A 14,782-nucleotide genomic window follows, 5' to 3' on the forward strand; every position below is an offset into this window, starting at 1 on the left:
TCCCATCTATCCATTCAGATGAACACTTCACATGATGCACCAGTTTAAAAAAATGTAATTATACAACCATCCAAGTTTTCCTTTAAGCTAAAAGATTTGATTTGTTTATTTGTTCCGAACAAGACATAAATAGGAATAAATAATAACAACAACAAAATCAAAATAGTCAAACAATTGGACATTCCAGGCAATATTTGCAAAGCAATGGAAAGCATAAAGCAAAATTTAAATGTCCAACACTTTTTCTTTACAAGCTCGAAAAGGAGTGAGAAGAATAACTTATTTAAGCTAAAAGATTAATATTAATATTGAACAATGTTTTTCTAAATTCTTCTTGCTCCAATTAAAAACAACAAGTGTAGTATAGTGTAGGCTCAATTTATAGTGCGGTCTCTGAAAGTCATGAAAACATTCATTTTCAGAAAATAACAGTAGTTTTTAATTAAAATATTAGAGAATTATAGTTCAGGATTAAATTGTAATGCCATCCATTCCTAAGAGTAATTGGTTAAGGCTTTAATTGTGAGAAGGATCATTTTCAGATTGTACATATGGAGTCTGCACTCTGGAGGGCTTCAACTTCAAAAGGGCATGTTAAAATTGTACAACACAACTTAACCAGTAAATCTTACCCGATTTGCAGGTGTCCACCAGATCATCTTCTAGTACAACCAACAACGATCGAGGTATACTTCCCACAGATAGCCTCTGAACCTGTTATTGAAACAGGAAGATATGCAAGGATTAATACAATAGCTCTAAGACTAAAAACTAAAAAAAAACAACTAGCAAAAATATACAAGATAAATATACAAGATAAAAGTATTCGATGACTAGAAAGATCTCAAATGACCCAATTTTGGTGACAACACAATTGGGTAATTCTATGTTGACTTGTGGCAGGAAGCAGAAAGCAGATGTGACGAATAAAACCGTATTGTATTGTATTGTAACTCAAAATCTGTCAACCCATTTAAAACATTTTGAATGGATTAGTATATGGAGAAAAACCTCTCCGAGCTAGAGTATAATTACAATACACCTTTGATGCTTGCATGATATGGTAAAGCAAGGTTTCTAAGCTAACTCCTTTCTGAGCATCAGCTGATGTCTTCTCCCAAACTAGGATCCTGGTCTGCCTAATAACACCAAGCCAGCGTTTTCCCCTCATCTCTATTGTCCACTGTAACTATGTGGTCATAATTGGGCTGGGGTTCCCTCTGGTCTGCTGCAGCCTGCATTAAACTGCAGCAGGTTAGTGTTGAGCACCAACTGGGGATGAATGCACCACCTACCAAAAACCCAAGACATTATCATTTAAATGATGATAGAATTTCATAAAAACTGAATCAAGAAAAATGTTAATGCAAAGAACTGGAATTCGAATCTCAGCCTAAACTCCTCCGACCCTACAAATAATTAGTTTCATATTCAGATATTAAAGAATACTGATACTGACATAAACCATTCTGATGGAAGAGAATGAATCTAAAATGTTAACTGTATTTTTCTCTCCACAAACGTTGCTGTTCTGCTGTGTATGTCTCAAAGATTCTGGGTTTTAATCCGAAATATAGTTATTTTGCTTTGCAATAAATTATTAGTCTTGATTAGTACGGGTGTCAGGGGTAATGGGGTTAGGAGGGAGAGATAGATCAGCCATGATTGAATGGTGGAGTAGGTTTGATGGACCGAATGGCCTATTTCTGCTCCTGTCACTTTTGACATTATGACCGCATCTTGTAGCCCTAAATGCTTAAAGAAGGAAATGCAGATGCTTGTTTACAAAAAAAGAGACCATAGCTAGGTGACGTTCTGGGTCAGGACCCTTATATACAAACATCATCTATCCACGTTCTCCAGAGATACTACCTGACCCGCTGAGTTACTGCAGCACTGTCTTTATTTGTAAGCTTTGTAAATTTGTAAATGCTTGTTATGTGAAAATTAAGAGCTTTATTGTTAACAGAAATGTTAAAAATGTAGTTTTTACAATACCTGTTCTTGAATTTTGATTTCTTGATAGTCTCTACAACTTGAACGAGAAGATGAGGCGCCAGAAAGACATGAAAATTTGATGGCGTTACAACCTTCTGGATTAGGGCAGGATGTGGGGCGACAGAAGGTATAATGCTGCTCAAAGTCTGCGGTTACAGTGAAAACATGCCTGCATTTGTTACACATGTACTCATGCTCAAATTCCAGCACCTTCACCATTCCTGTGCGGATTACCGTGCCAACAATTGAAAGAAAATGGCCCACATCCCTAGTCTTTGGAATACGATCCCTCGTCAACTCAGGACAAAGCGGCAATCCTGTAGGAAACAGTAAGATTTAAGCAAATCAATTCACACTTGCCCAAATAACCATATTTATTTTCTTGAATGAAGGATAAAAACTGACAATGGTAGCTGACCACATCTAAACCAAATTTTTTGAGTAGCATGTCAAGATTTTTTTTTGCTCTCATCAGAAATATAGGCTAAAGAGACTCATGTAGTTTTCAAAAAAGGCCACGTGCATCTTTGTTGGTACCAGTACCATTATAGCGGCCAGCATTACTTCTTGGTCAGTACTTAAGATAAAGGTACCAGGATACTTACTTTACAATGGATTTTGAGATGTTGCCATTACATCCAGGTGTAAAACAAGTAAAAACATAGAAAAATAGGTGCAGGAGTAGGCCATTCAGCCCTTCAAGCCAGCACCACCATTCAGTATGATCATGGCTGATCTTCTAAAATCAGTACCCCATTTCTGCTTTTCCCCCCCAATATCCCTTGATTCCTTTAGCCCTAAGAGCTCAATCTAACTCCCTCTTGATAATATCCAGTGAATGGTCCTCCACTGCCTTCTGTGGCAGAGAATTCCAGATTCACAACTCTCTGGGTGAAAAGGTTTTCCGTATCGTATCTCCGTCCACACTGCGGCCTAACATCGAGGAGTTGGCGGCCTTTGCTGGAGATCAAATTTCGGGAGTTCCACCATGGGAGCCTGCAGACACCATCGTGGAGCCCGCGAACCCTTTGCCAGGGATCTACCTATGAGCTCCAAACCACAGGAGCTTCTAGCACCGCGATGCGGTGGCTTCGATCGCCCCGACACGGAAGCTTCGATTGCCAGCTACGGGGGCTTCGATCACCCCGACTGCAGGTGGTTCGATTGCCCCGGCGCGGAAGAATAAAGAGGAAGAATAGACTTTATCGCCTTCCATCACAGTGAGAAACGTGGGGAATCCGCTGTAGTGGATGTTTATGTTAAATTTGATGTCGTTGTGTGCCTTGTTGCTTTTTTTTAGTATGGCTATATGGTAATTTGAATTTCCCTGTACCTTAATTAGACTGACCTTGAAATTAGATTTCCTCTCTTCCTTCTAAATTCTAGTGATACGTCCAGTCTTTCATCATATTTCAGTCCCGCCATCCCAGGAATTAACCTGGTGAACCTGCGCTGCATTCTTTCAATAGCAATAATGTCCTTCCTCAAATTAGGAGACCAAAATTGCACACAATACTCCAGGTGCGGTCTCACTGCCCTGTACAACTGCAGTAGGAACTCCTTGCTCCTAAACTCAAATCCTCCTGCAATGAAGGCCGACATGCCATTAGCTTTCTTCACTGCCTGCTGTACCTGCATGCTTACTTTCAGTGGCTGAGGTACAAGCACACCCAGATCCCATTGCACCTCCCCTTTTCCTAATCTGACACCATTTTGATAATAATCTACCTTCCTGTTCTTGCCACCAAAGTGGATAACCTCACATTTATCCACATTATACTGCATCTGTCATGCATCTGCCCACTCACCCAACCTGTCCAAGTAACCCTGCAACCTTATAGCATCCTCCTCCCAGCTCACACTGCCACCCAGCTTTGTGTCATCTGTAAACTTTGAGATGTCACATTTAATTCCCTCGTCTCTGTGGTGTCTTTATCCAAGTTCTGACCCAAAAGTTTGCTGTCTGCTATATTGGTACCCAAGTGGATATGGAACTCTGTTCAAATCCTCTCTTCATTATTGGGAAGAATGTTTAGCACCAGAAAATAATTTTAAAAGAACAACAAACAAACACACAAATCTACCTTGCAGCAAAATTGACTACTTAGATGAAGTACAGTTCCTTGATTCAAATTGAAATTACACGAGAAGTAAAAAATGAAACTTCAAGTAATAAGAGTCAGCTAACAGTATTTTTGAGTGATCATTATTTAAAGATGCTGGAGTGATTGGTGCGATGCTGGCGCAGACCAACAAACTAGTTCACCAATAGTCAAAGCCGAAGGTGCAGTGAAATGAATTTGCCAGGAGCGATACACTTAAAAAGAACACACAATACACAACAAAATGTAACACAAACATCCACCACAGCATTCGTCACTGTGGTGGAAGGCAACAAAGTTCAGTCAGTCCTCCTCCTTTGTCCATCCGTGGTTGGTGCCATAAACCCCCTGTAGTCACCGCCATGGACGGCCTGATGTACAGGCCCTCTCGTTGGGATGATCAAACCTCCGACGTCGGGGCGGTCAAACACCCTCTGCGGCTTGGGGTGGGTGCCAGAATCGGCACTTTCCTACCGGAGACCGCGGCTTCAGGATGTTATAGGCCGTAGGCCGTAGGCCGGCGGTCGGAGCTCTTCTCCAGCGATGCCGGCAAGGGATCCCAGACTCCAGATGGTAAGTCCACGCCACGCCAGTGGCTAGAAGCTCCGCAGACCACAGTCCCATGATGCCAAAGTCACCAGCGATTGGAACACACCTCTCTGGCGACCCCCGGCAAGAGTTCACCCGCTCCGCGATGGAAAAGTCCACGCTGCGCCCGCTGCTGAATCTCTGGGCCTGACCGGGATAGGCCGCTCCAATGCACGTTGTTAGGCCGCGAGGGAGGCGACATGGAAAAAGTCATCTCTCCGTCGAGGAGGCGACCGAAAGCGGTTCCCCCTTTCCCCCCCCCACCCACCATATCCCACACAAGACACACCAAGAGACACCGAAACTAACATTTCGACACATAAAATACCCCCCAAAAAAGTCAAAATGATGAACACGCTGCTGGCAGGGCAGCCGACTCACAGCGCCCCCACCGACCAAACTAAAGATGTTACCAGAAACTGCCTCGCTTTGAGAAATATGGACATTCAATTGCTGACCTTGTGGGTTTCTGCTGGGGGCTCCAAAAATGTAATAACAGGTTAATTAACCTGTACATTACCCAAGTGTAGGCTTGTGGCAGAAGAATTGAAAGGACATTAGATGGACACATGAGAAAGAATAGATTTAAGGAGTACAGGGAAAGAAGAAAAGGGGGAAGTGGGATTAATGAGACCTGTAGAGAACTAGTAGGGAGTCATTGGGCCGAATGGCATCCTTGGGTCATAACTAAGACAGAAAGATTACATGCCTTGCATTTAGAAACATAGAAACATAGCCATGCATTTCACCTACTAACCTGAAATTCTTGTGTGAAGGTTTTGTTTCATGACCAATTCATGCGGCTCTGCAAAAGATTGCAGAATTGCCGTGGCAGCTCTGTGTAATGCATTGTCAAATATTGGAAATAATTCGTTCGGAAATGCGCTCAAGTACTCGCCAATCTCCATGCTGATTTCAAACAGTGTGATGGCATTCACCGTAATCGGATAATGTGCACTTTGATCTGGTTTCTGCAGAATCTGGGCAAAATCATTTTTGTGGAATTCTACAACATATGATTCAAAGACTTGTCCGATTAAAGCAACTTGTTCTGTATTCAGACGCATACTTCCTGTTCGGAAAACAAAAACAAAATTAAAATGTTATCTATCCAACCGCAGGTAGCAAATGTTACTGCACCATTAGAATCAGCATATTTAGGAATAATATGAAAACTTGCCAATTATTATTTGAAATAATTTAAGAAACTGTTACTGCACCAAATGCAAGCTAATATTGGCATTTTGTCTTAAATTATTGGCACATGAACTAAATTCGGCAACTCCTTACCCAACACAAGAGCTGCAATACTTCAAATTACATCTCATTACAACTTTTTCCAATGGAAAAATAAGAATGAAAAATCAGTTCTGAATCTTCAGTTATCTTCGATAATCAGGAGGGTCTTGTCCTGCAGTAAAGCTTTACTAGCTAATCAGACTTCTGCATATATAATCTTAAATGCATCGGTACCAATACAAATACAGTAAAACCCCTGTCCCACAGTCAATTTTTTCGGCGACTACAGGCGACTAGGCTGTTGGCACATGGTCGCGGGGTGACGCCTCTATGGTCGTGAGTTGTCTCCTCAAGTCGCCAAAAGAGTCATAACGTTTTTCTGGTCGCCGCTGGATTTTGAAATGTTCAAAACATTTCGGCAACTGTGGGCTTGACGTAACTTGATGTAGCTTGTCTTCTCCTGTCGTCGGCGCTATCGTAGGTTGTCGCCAGGATGACGCAGGTTGTCGCCACGTGTCGTTGGTTGTCGCCGGGTCCTGACTTCGGTGAATTCCATTGGCGACTACCTACGTCAACCTTACTTCAACCTCCAGTGACTGAATTGTCTTCAGTTGCTTGACAGGGTCGTTGCTTGACGTAGCTTGTCGTGGGTGGACGTAGGTTGACATCGGTTGTTGTAGGTTGTCGCCTGTGTGGTGGTAGATTGTCGTAGCTTGTCGTAGACATTGTCGCAGCGGGGTCCAGTTGCCGCTTTTTCGGCGACCTGCTACGACTGTGACAGTCGCCAGCAGTTGCAGAAAAAATTGCCTAAATGGGACAGGCCCTTAATGTAACTCAGTGTTTTCCCTATCTCATTAAATGAAATGCTGCTGCTTGAAGTTCAAGTTGGGCAATAGCTCAATCATAAATGCATTTACATAATTGCATGTCTTAAGAAAGTCATTGAACACAAGATAGTTAATGGAGCCATTCTGGTTGGTATGCTTACTGGAAACACCATTAAAATTACCCAATTTTGAATTGAACCTCTGAGACAGATCACATTTAACCAGTTGCTCACTGGTTCCATCACTCTCCCCCATAAATGGCTAATGTCATCATAGATTCTTTATTTTAAGGAATGGGGGCCATTCCTGGATTTCACAACAACTAGACAACAACTAATTTGGCAAGTATATGTTTTTCATGTTCTTGTGAACTATCTAATCAAGTACATCCCACATTTTGAACCACTGTGGTTGTTTGTACAACATCCGTCTTAAAGTCCATGGTAAAAGGCCATATCTCATGGGTGCTGTTGAGGAAAAATGATCCATAATAATAAAAATCCACATCAATAAGATAAATTCATGGCATCTTGTGAACTGCAGTGTGTCAACAAAAGTGACTAATGTCAGATTATCACAACACCCCACCATCCTTAGCATCTAGCCACAACTCCAGTCTTGCAGCACGGGATAGAGTCTAGATGTTTTTGTTCAGCTATTAAAAAAATAAGTCCAGATAAAATGTCTTCTCTAGGTAATGAGAATCAGGCAAAAAATGTGTAATATATGTCTCACTCCATAAATATACCTATGAACACTTTCCACGAAACCCACCATTTCAAGTTCTGGAACAAATTTGTTATTAATCTGTTGAACTGAAATAGCAAAAAGCCATATTTTCATAAAAACCCAATCAGATTCATTTTCCTGAACTTCGTTCATTTCCAGATAGATTTGCACCAGAGCATAAGGTGTCATTTCTACTCCTGTTTGCATTTGTGACATTGGAACATACTACATAAAACAATACAGCATAGAAACAGGCCTATGGTCCACGCGGTCTGTGCAGAACATGTTAAACTAATGCAAAGCAAGATGGCGCCCAAGCCAGGTGACCCTGGTGCTGATCTCAGAAGTGGATCAATCATTCATTACAATCGCTCCACTCTTTTAAACCCCTACTCCAACAGGTATCTACAAACTATGGACGGCATGATTGTAATCATTTATCGTCTTTCCGCTGACTATAGCACGTAACAAAAAAAAAGCTTTTCACTCTACCTCTGTACACATGACAATAAACTAAACTGAAAGTAAGCATGCAGGCACAGCAGGCAGTGAAGAAAGCTATGGCATGTTGGCCTTCATTGTGAGAGGATTTGAGTTTAGGAGCAAGGTGACCCTATTGCAGTTGTACACGGCCCTGGTAGACTGCACCTGGAGTATTGTGTGCAATTTTGGTCTCCTAATTTGAGGAAGGACATTATTGCTATTGAGGAAGTGCAGCGTAGGTTCACCAGGTTAATTCCCTGGATGGCGGGACTGACATATGATGAAATAATGGGTCGACTGGGCTTGTATTCACTGGAATTTAGAAGGATGAGAGGTGATCTTACATAAACATATACAATTCTTAAAGGATTGGACATGCTAGATGCTGGAAAAATGTTCCCAATGTTGGGGGTTTCCAGAACCAGAGGTCACAGTTTAAGAATAAGGGGTATGCCATTTAGGACTGAGATGAGGAAAAACATTTGCACCCAGAGAGTTGTGAATCTGTGGAATTCTCTGCCATAGAAGGCAGTGGAGGCCAATTCATTGGATGTATTCAAGAGAAAGTTAGATCTAGCTCTTATGGCTAAAGGAATCAAGGGATGTGAAAAAGCATGAATGGGGTACTAATTTTAGTTGCTCAGCCATGATCATATTGAATGGCGGTGCTGGCTCAAAGGGCCGAATGGCCTACTCCTGCATCTATTTTTCAATGTTTCTAAACTAAAATAAAAATAAAAGTGCTGGAGTTGCACAGTGGGTCATGCATCCTCTCAGAAGAACATGGATATGTGAGGTTTCCAGGTCAGAAATGTCCCAACTCATACATTACCTTGTCATATTCTCGAGATGCTGCCTGACCTGCTGAGTTGCTCCAGAACTTTGTATATTTTTCTAATCCAGCAACTGCAGTATATTGTCTCCATTAAACTAATCACATATGCTTGCACACAATGCATATCCCTCCATTACTTGCATAGCTATGTGCCTATCCAAGAGCCTCTTAAACACCACTATCTCTACTATCACGATCACGATCCCATCTGCCTCACCCATATAACCATATAATAACCATATAACAATTACAGCACGGTAACAGGCCATCTCGACCCTTCTAGTCCGTGCCGAACACATAATCTCCCCTAGTCCCATATACCTGCGCTCAGACCATAACCCTCCATTCCTTTCCCATCCATATAACTATCCAATTTATTTTTAAATGATAAAAACGAACCTGCCTCCACCACCTTCACTGGAAGCTCATTCCACACAGCTACCACTCTCTGAGTAAAGAAGTTCCCCCTCATGTTACCCCTAAACTTCAGTCCCTTAATTCTCGTCATGTCCCCTTGTTTGAATCTTCCCTACTCTCAGTGGGAAAAGCTTTTCCACGTCAACTCTGTCTATCCCTCTCATCATTTTAAAAACCTCTATCAAGTCCCCCCTTAACCTTCTGCGCTCCAAAGAATAAAGCCCTAACTTGTTCAACCTTTCTCTGTAACTTAGTTGCTGAAACCCAGGCAACATTCTAGTAAATCTCCTCTGTACTCTCTCTATTTTGTTGACTACACCCTCTATGCAAAAATAAACTTTCCCCCCACATCTCCTTTAAACGTTGGCACTCTCACCTTAAAACTATGCCCTCTGGTCTTCGTGTAATGCCATCGTTTGCTCCAAGGCCTCCTGTGATTGCACCCAGGTACCTCTGCAAGTGTCGTCACCACCCGATGGCGTCACCACTCACTGACGTGTTCGCGATGACGCGCAGATTACCCGGAGTTTCTCTGCGACGTTACAGAACCCGATGACATCATAGCAGGGGGGTAATCCAGATCCTGCAATCCTGAGCAAAAACCGGAGCGCCGGCGGCCTCGGAACAAGCAGCGGCCGCGTCACAATGAGGGGAACCCCTAGCGTCTGCCGGACCCGGTGAACAGTAACAAGCAGCGGCCGCGTCACAATGAGGGGAACCCCTAGCGTCTGCCGGACCCGGTGAACAGTAACAAGCAGCGGCCGCGTCACAATGAGGCGAACCCCCAGCCAGGATCTTTGCCCCCAGCGGCCGTTCGTATCTCCCGCCAGCCGCGCCACCCAAGAGAGCGCGGCGGAGCCCGGAAGAAATATCATAGCCACTGTTTCACCTCTTTTGTAGTAACATGCGATATTTAACTGAAATAAAATGTTCATTCGTTTTTTATTATTTTATTTTTAATTGGTGAATATTGTGTACCTACAATACTTCAATCAAGGGATGTTATATTCCCTACCTTCACCACCTCTCCCCCCACCCGTGCAATGGTCGATCCCAGCCCTGCAATTTCAGCGCGGGTTCAATAAAACTCGAACTGTTTATCTGTTTCTTAAAGCAGAAAACCCATTGGTACATTTAAGGGATTATTTGTCATACTGGATTAATATGCCTTGTTAAATTTAAATAACTTCTCATTTCACAACTTTAGTTTTGTACACGATATAATGTAACGAACTTGCATTATTTGGCGGGTTGAACGATCTAAAATTTCGCAATCCAGTGACCCATGGTCACCGAACTGCACCACCCGGGTTACCCAAACACAGCACCCATAGCAATAAAATATGCACAACCAATTACTCTTCTTTAATAAAGCTAGATGACAGGTCAATACAGAAAAGCAATAAAGGGTTATTAAGAAATTGTAACATTTTATTCTTACAAAACAAGAACAAAAAAAAAGACTGATGCACTACCTCCGCGATTCAGCGCAAGCAACTTGCCGCATATTCCCCAGCAGAGGTTCTGAGGAATTTATCAGTGTTTGCCTGGAATAAGCGAGTTTGGTATTCCGACTGCGCATGCCCAGGCCATCAGGTCATAAGGTCACTCGCGATAAACATTCTCGGCAAGTGTGCTGCTGCATGTATACAGACCTGCGGTTCATCCGTAGTCAGGATCGAACCCGGGTCTCCGGCGCTGCAAGCGTGTTGAATTGCTACTGGACCGTCCCGGAGCAGTGTCGGCCTAGGCTTACAGCCAGCGCAGAGAAGAAGCGCTAACTCCAGCTCAACTGCCCGTCCCGCTGGGTTAACCGACAGCCCTGGACAGATGGGACACCGGCCCGCAGCAGTGGCGGCCCAGGCTCCCAGCCAGCGCGGAGAAGAAGCACTAACTCCACTGCTCTGGGCCGGTGTCCCGTCAGTCCAGGTTTACCCCGGACATCTCCGGCCACCCCCGGACAGGGATGGGACACTCGGGAGGGGATGGGGATGGTCCAGTGGCAATTCAACAGCGCTAAGCGCCGGAGACCTGGGTTTGATCCTGACTACGGATGAAACGCAGGTCTGTATACACGCAGTAGTGCAGTTGCCGAGAATGTTTATCGCAAGTGACCTTTGACAAATCCCATGATTCCTTGCATTTTTTGGAATACCGAACTCGCCTATATAGATCACAATGAACCATTCACAGCCTTCTTGGGTACTGCATTATTAAGGTTCTTGGTTCTTGGTTATTACATGGATAAATTTCTTCTTGTTTCTGTCCTTACTGCCTGACCTCTTTGCAATTGCGATTCTTAGTTCCAAGCATTCTGGCAAAGGGAAACACAATTGTCAAGCCCTGTAAGTAATTGTCAATAAGATCTCCACTTACTCTGCTAAATTCCAAGGAGTACAGAACACCCTCTAACACTTCCTTAATAAAAGGATAAATGGTGAAATAATAGACTGCAGGTGCCGCTTTCCAAAAAAAATAGACAAAGTGATTAACGCAGTGAGTCAGGCAGCATTTCTGGAGGACGTGGACAGGTAACCTTTCAGGCCTGGACCCTTCTTCAGATTCCAGAAAGCTAAACATATTTTCTGAATGGTGGTCAGATTAAATGGTACTAGTTTACTGTTATTTCTCCGTCCTTTCCTTAATTGTAGGGTGACATTTGCTGCCCTAGAGTGGGAATAATTGTAACAACCATCAAAATTTGGAAGATGGCAACCAGTATGTAGAATATCTCCTTGGTCACAACCATCAAATCGCTTGCATGCAAGCCACCAGGTTCTTAGGATTGTGAAATAAACGTTTTTTACTATTATTATTATTTTCAGATTTACTCTAGATATATTCTCTTCCTCTATTTCCAAGAGTTTTTTGTGTCATATGAGGCTTTTGGATAGGCACATGCATATGCAAGAATGGCGGGATACGGTGTAGAAACAGACCCTTCAGCCTAACTTGCCCACACCGATCAACATGTCCCATCTACATTAGTTGCAGTAGCCTGCATTTGTCCCATATCCCTCTAAACCTGCCCTGTCCATGTACCTGTCTAAATGTTTCTTAAACATGTGATAGTACTACCTCCTCCAGCAGCTCATTCCATACACCCACCACCCTTTATGTGCAAAAACATAACCCTCAGGTTCTTTCAGGCAAAGGAGATTAGTTTCACATTTATAGAGATCAATACAGCCGGGGATATGCTCATTTGTCCACAATGTCTATGCCGAACATGACGCCAAGATAAACTAATCTCATCTACCTGCACATGGTCGATATCCTTCCATTCTCTGCAAATCAATGTGCCTGTCTAAACGTCTCTTAAACATCACTATTGTATCCGCCTCCAACAACATCCCTGGCAGCGCATTCCAGGCACCCACCAACCTCTGTGGAAAAACACTTGCCCTGCTCATCCTCTTTAAACTTTGTTCCACTTACCATAAAGCTATGACCTCTAGTCTTCGACATTTCCACTTTGGGGAAAAATGGTTAAATTGGCATATTGTTGGGCACGGACATTGTGGGCCAAATGCCCTCTTTGTGTGCTATATTGTTCTATGTTTTGAGAATGAAGGCACAAAATATTTGTACAGTTTCTCTGTTATTTCCTTACTTCCCTTACGCCAGGGGATATGGGGAGAAGGCAGGAACGGGGTACTGATTGCGGATGTTCAGCCATGATCACATTGAATGGTGGTGATGGCTCGAAGGGCCGAAGGGCCGAATGGCCTACTCCTGCACCTATTGTCTATTGTCTATTGTCAATATAATTTCCTCTCACTTTCTGCAAGGAGCCATATTAACCAATGCTCATCTTTTTTTTACTAATCTGTAAAAACTCTTGCACTGCCTTTGCTCTTTATTCTGCTTTCTCTTTATTATCAATATTTTAGTTCCATTTTGCTGAGTTTTGAAATTCAGGTTTACTGTTTATTTTGGCAATTTTGTGTCTTTTTCATTAATCTTATATTATCTTTAATTTCTTTTGATGGGATTTTTTCCCCTGCTATTTTTAATTGCCTCAAAAGTGAAATAATTTACATTTTAGATATGTATTATTCCTTTAAAAGGTGGCTATAACTAATTTACTCTCCAACCTTTAATTTTTTTCTCCTCTACCCCATTGCCAACTCACACCTCATCTCATACTTTTGTACTTTGACTGCTGATTGGATTGAATCACTTTCAACCATGTATAACATTCTCTCCTAACGATCTGTACTGCCAGATTACACATTACTCTTTTCACTCTTTCATGGATTACAAGGAACCAAGTTTAAAATAGAGTGGAGTACACCAACAACTTTGCCTGGCCAGGCCAACGATGTGCTGTTATGGCCAAGAGCTCTACATTTATAACAACTTAGACCTGAATCATGAAAAATGACGCCAAAACATGGTGACTCTTGCATACTCTTTATATACTTTACCTAACTAAGTTTGTGATATGTATAGTAATTTTATTACTGAACTGTATGCAAAAATGGAATATCACTCTACCTCCATACATGTGACAATAAAGCACCATTGAACCATTGTCTTGGGATTGCTATAAGACTGCTTTGTTGGCAAAGGATGCCTCACTTGCATGGAGAAATATCCAGATTGTGCTCTACTTTCTGAGAGCAGTCTTCTTCTTTTGTGTGGCGTGCACAGCCTAAAGTTGTTGGACAACTTGTTCTATTTGATCTTCCGTTTGTGCACATCGAGTTGATTGCATTAATCGAAACAGGGCGGACCACGTGAAGGTTGCAATCTTCCACCCCACTGAGAGCAGTCCTGCAAACCAGACAACGTGTCGAAGGTGGCCCAGTGGCACAGATAAAAAAGGGTGCTGCCTAACAGCACCTGGGACCCGGGAGCAATCCTGATCTTGGCTGCTGTCTGCGTGAAGTTTGCACGTTCTTCCAGTGACCGCATGGGTTTCCTCCAAGCTCTCCAGTTTCCTACCACATCCCATAGACGTGCAGGCTTGTGGGTTAATTAACATCTGTAAGATGTCCCTAGTGTGTAGGGAGTGGATGAGAGAGTGGGATCACATACAAACTAGTGTTTGATGGTCCGCGTGGGCTGCAGGGCCTGTTTCCATGCTGTATCTCTAATCTAAACTAATCTGTAAAGTGAAATGAGAAGGTGTTTGAGGGAGGAGAGGGTGCAAGGCATTGTTGGAGTGATTTGTTTTACTGATAACCTTGTAGGGTCAGTCCATTGGTGGTGCTGTAAAAAAATTAAACTTGTGAATGCAGCCCTCTTCATTTGCCTTCAGATGGCAGGTTTTATGTTAGCCCATTCATGCAAGGTCATGGCACAAAACATAGAATATCCTCCACAGATGCTGCTCAACCCATTGAGTTTCAACAGCAGTTTATTTTTTTACTTCAGTATCTGAAATCCCTTGGCTCTCCCACTGTGATGAAACCAAATTCACTATTAAAATAGTGCTGACAGCCTGTTTATCTGTACTTTTGTCATTAGCTGATTGACTACCATCTCCTCATTCCTCATCTTCTAACATGGGCAGATTTGAGGCTGGTCAGTTTCCTATTGGGAGTTAGGATTGATAC

The 14,782-nt window shown here is 42.7% G+C and overlaps 1 protein-coding gene and 1 long non-coding RNA gene across 3 annotated transcripts in view; one reads left to right on the top strand and one right to left on the bottom strand.

Moving 5' to 3' along the window:
* Nucleotides 1–10,051, bottom strand: part of mcm9 (minichromosome maintenance 9 homologous recombination repair factor) — a 42,223-nt gene extending 32,172 nt beyond the window's left edge. For both annotated transcript variants that reach the window (XR_004412026.1, XM_033021170.1), the window contains exons 1-4: nt 9,595–10,051; nt 5,446–5,760; nt 1,999–2,315; nt 633–714 (exon numbers count right to left, since the gene is read on the bottom strand). Coding sequence is in view for 1 of the 2 variants with exons in the window: in XM_033021170.1 (XP_032877061.1) it covers nt 633–714; nt 1,999–2,315; nt 5,446–5,755 (709 nt within the window). In the remaining variant the exon portion in view is untranslated. The remainder of the gene's footprint in view (nt 1–632; nt 715–1,998; nt 2,316–5,445; nt 5,761–9,594) is intronic.
* Nucleotides 10,052–11,240: 1,189 nt separating this feature from the next.
* On the top strand, nt 11,241–14,171 carry LOC116972829. The gene is made up of 3 exons (XR_004411902.1): nt 11,241–11,253; nt 13,823–13,825; nt 14,081–14,171. It is a non-coding gene; the product is annotated as an uncharacterized LOC116972829 (long non-coding RNA).
* Nucleotides 14,172–14,782: the final 611 nt, after the last annotated feature.

This window comes from Amblyraja radiata, chromosome 5, assembly GCF_010909765.2.
Source record: "Amblyraja radiata isolate CabotCenter1 chromosome 5, sAmbRad1.1.pri, whole genome shotgun sequence".
NCBI lineage: Eukaryota > Metazoa > Chordata > Chondrichthyes > Rajiformes > Rajidae > Amblyraja > Amblyraja radiata.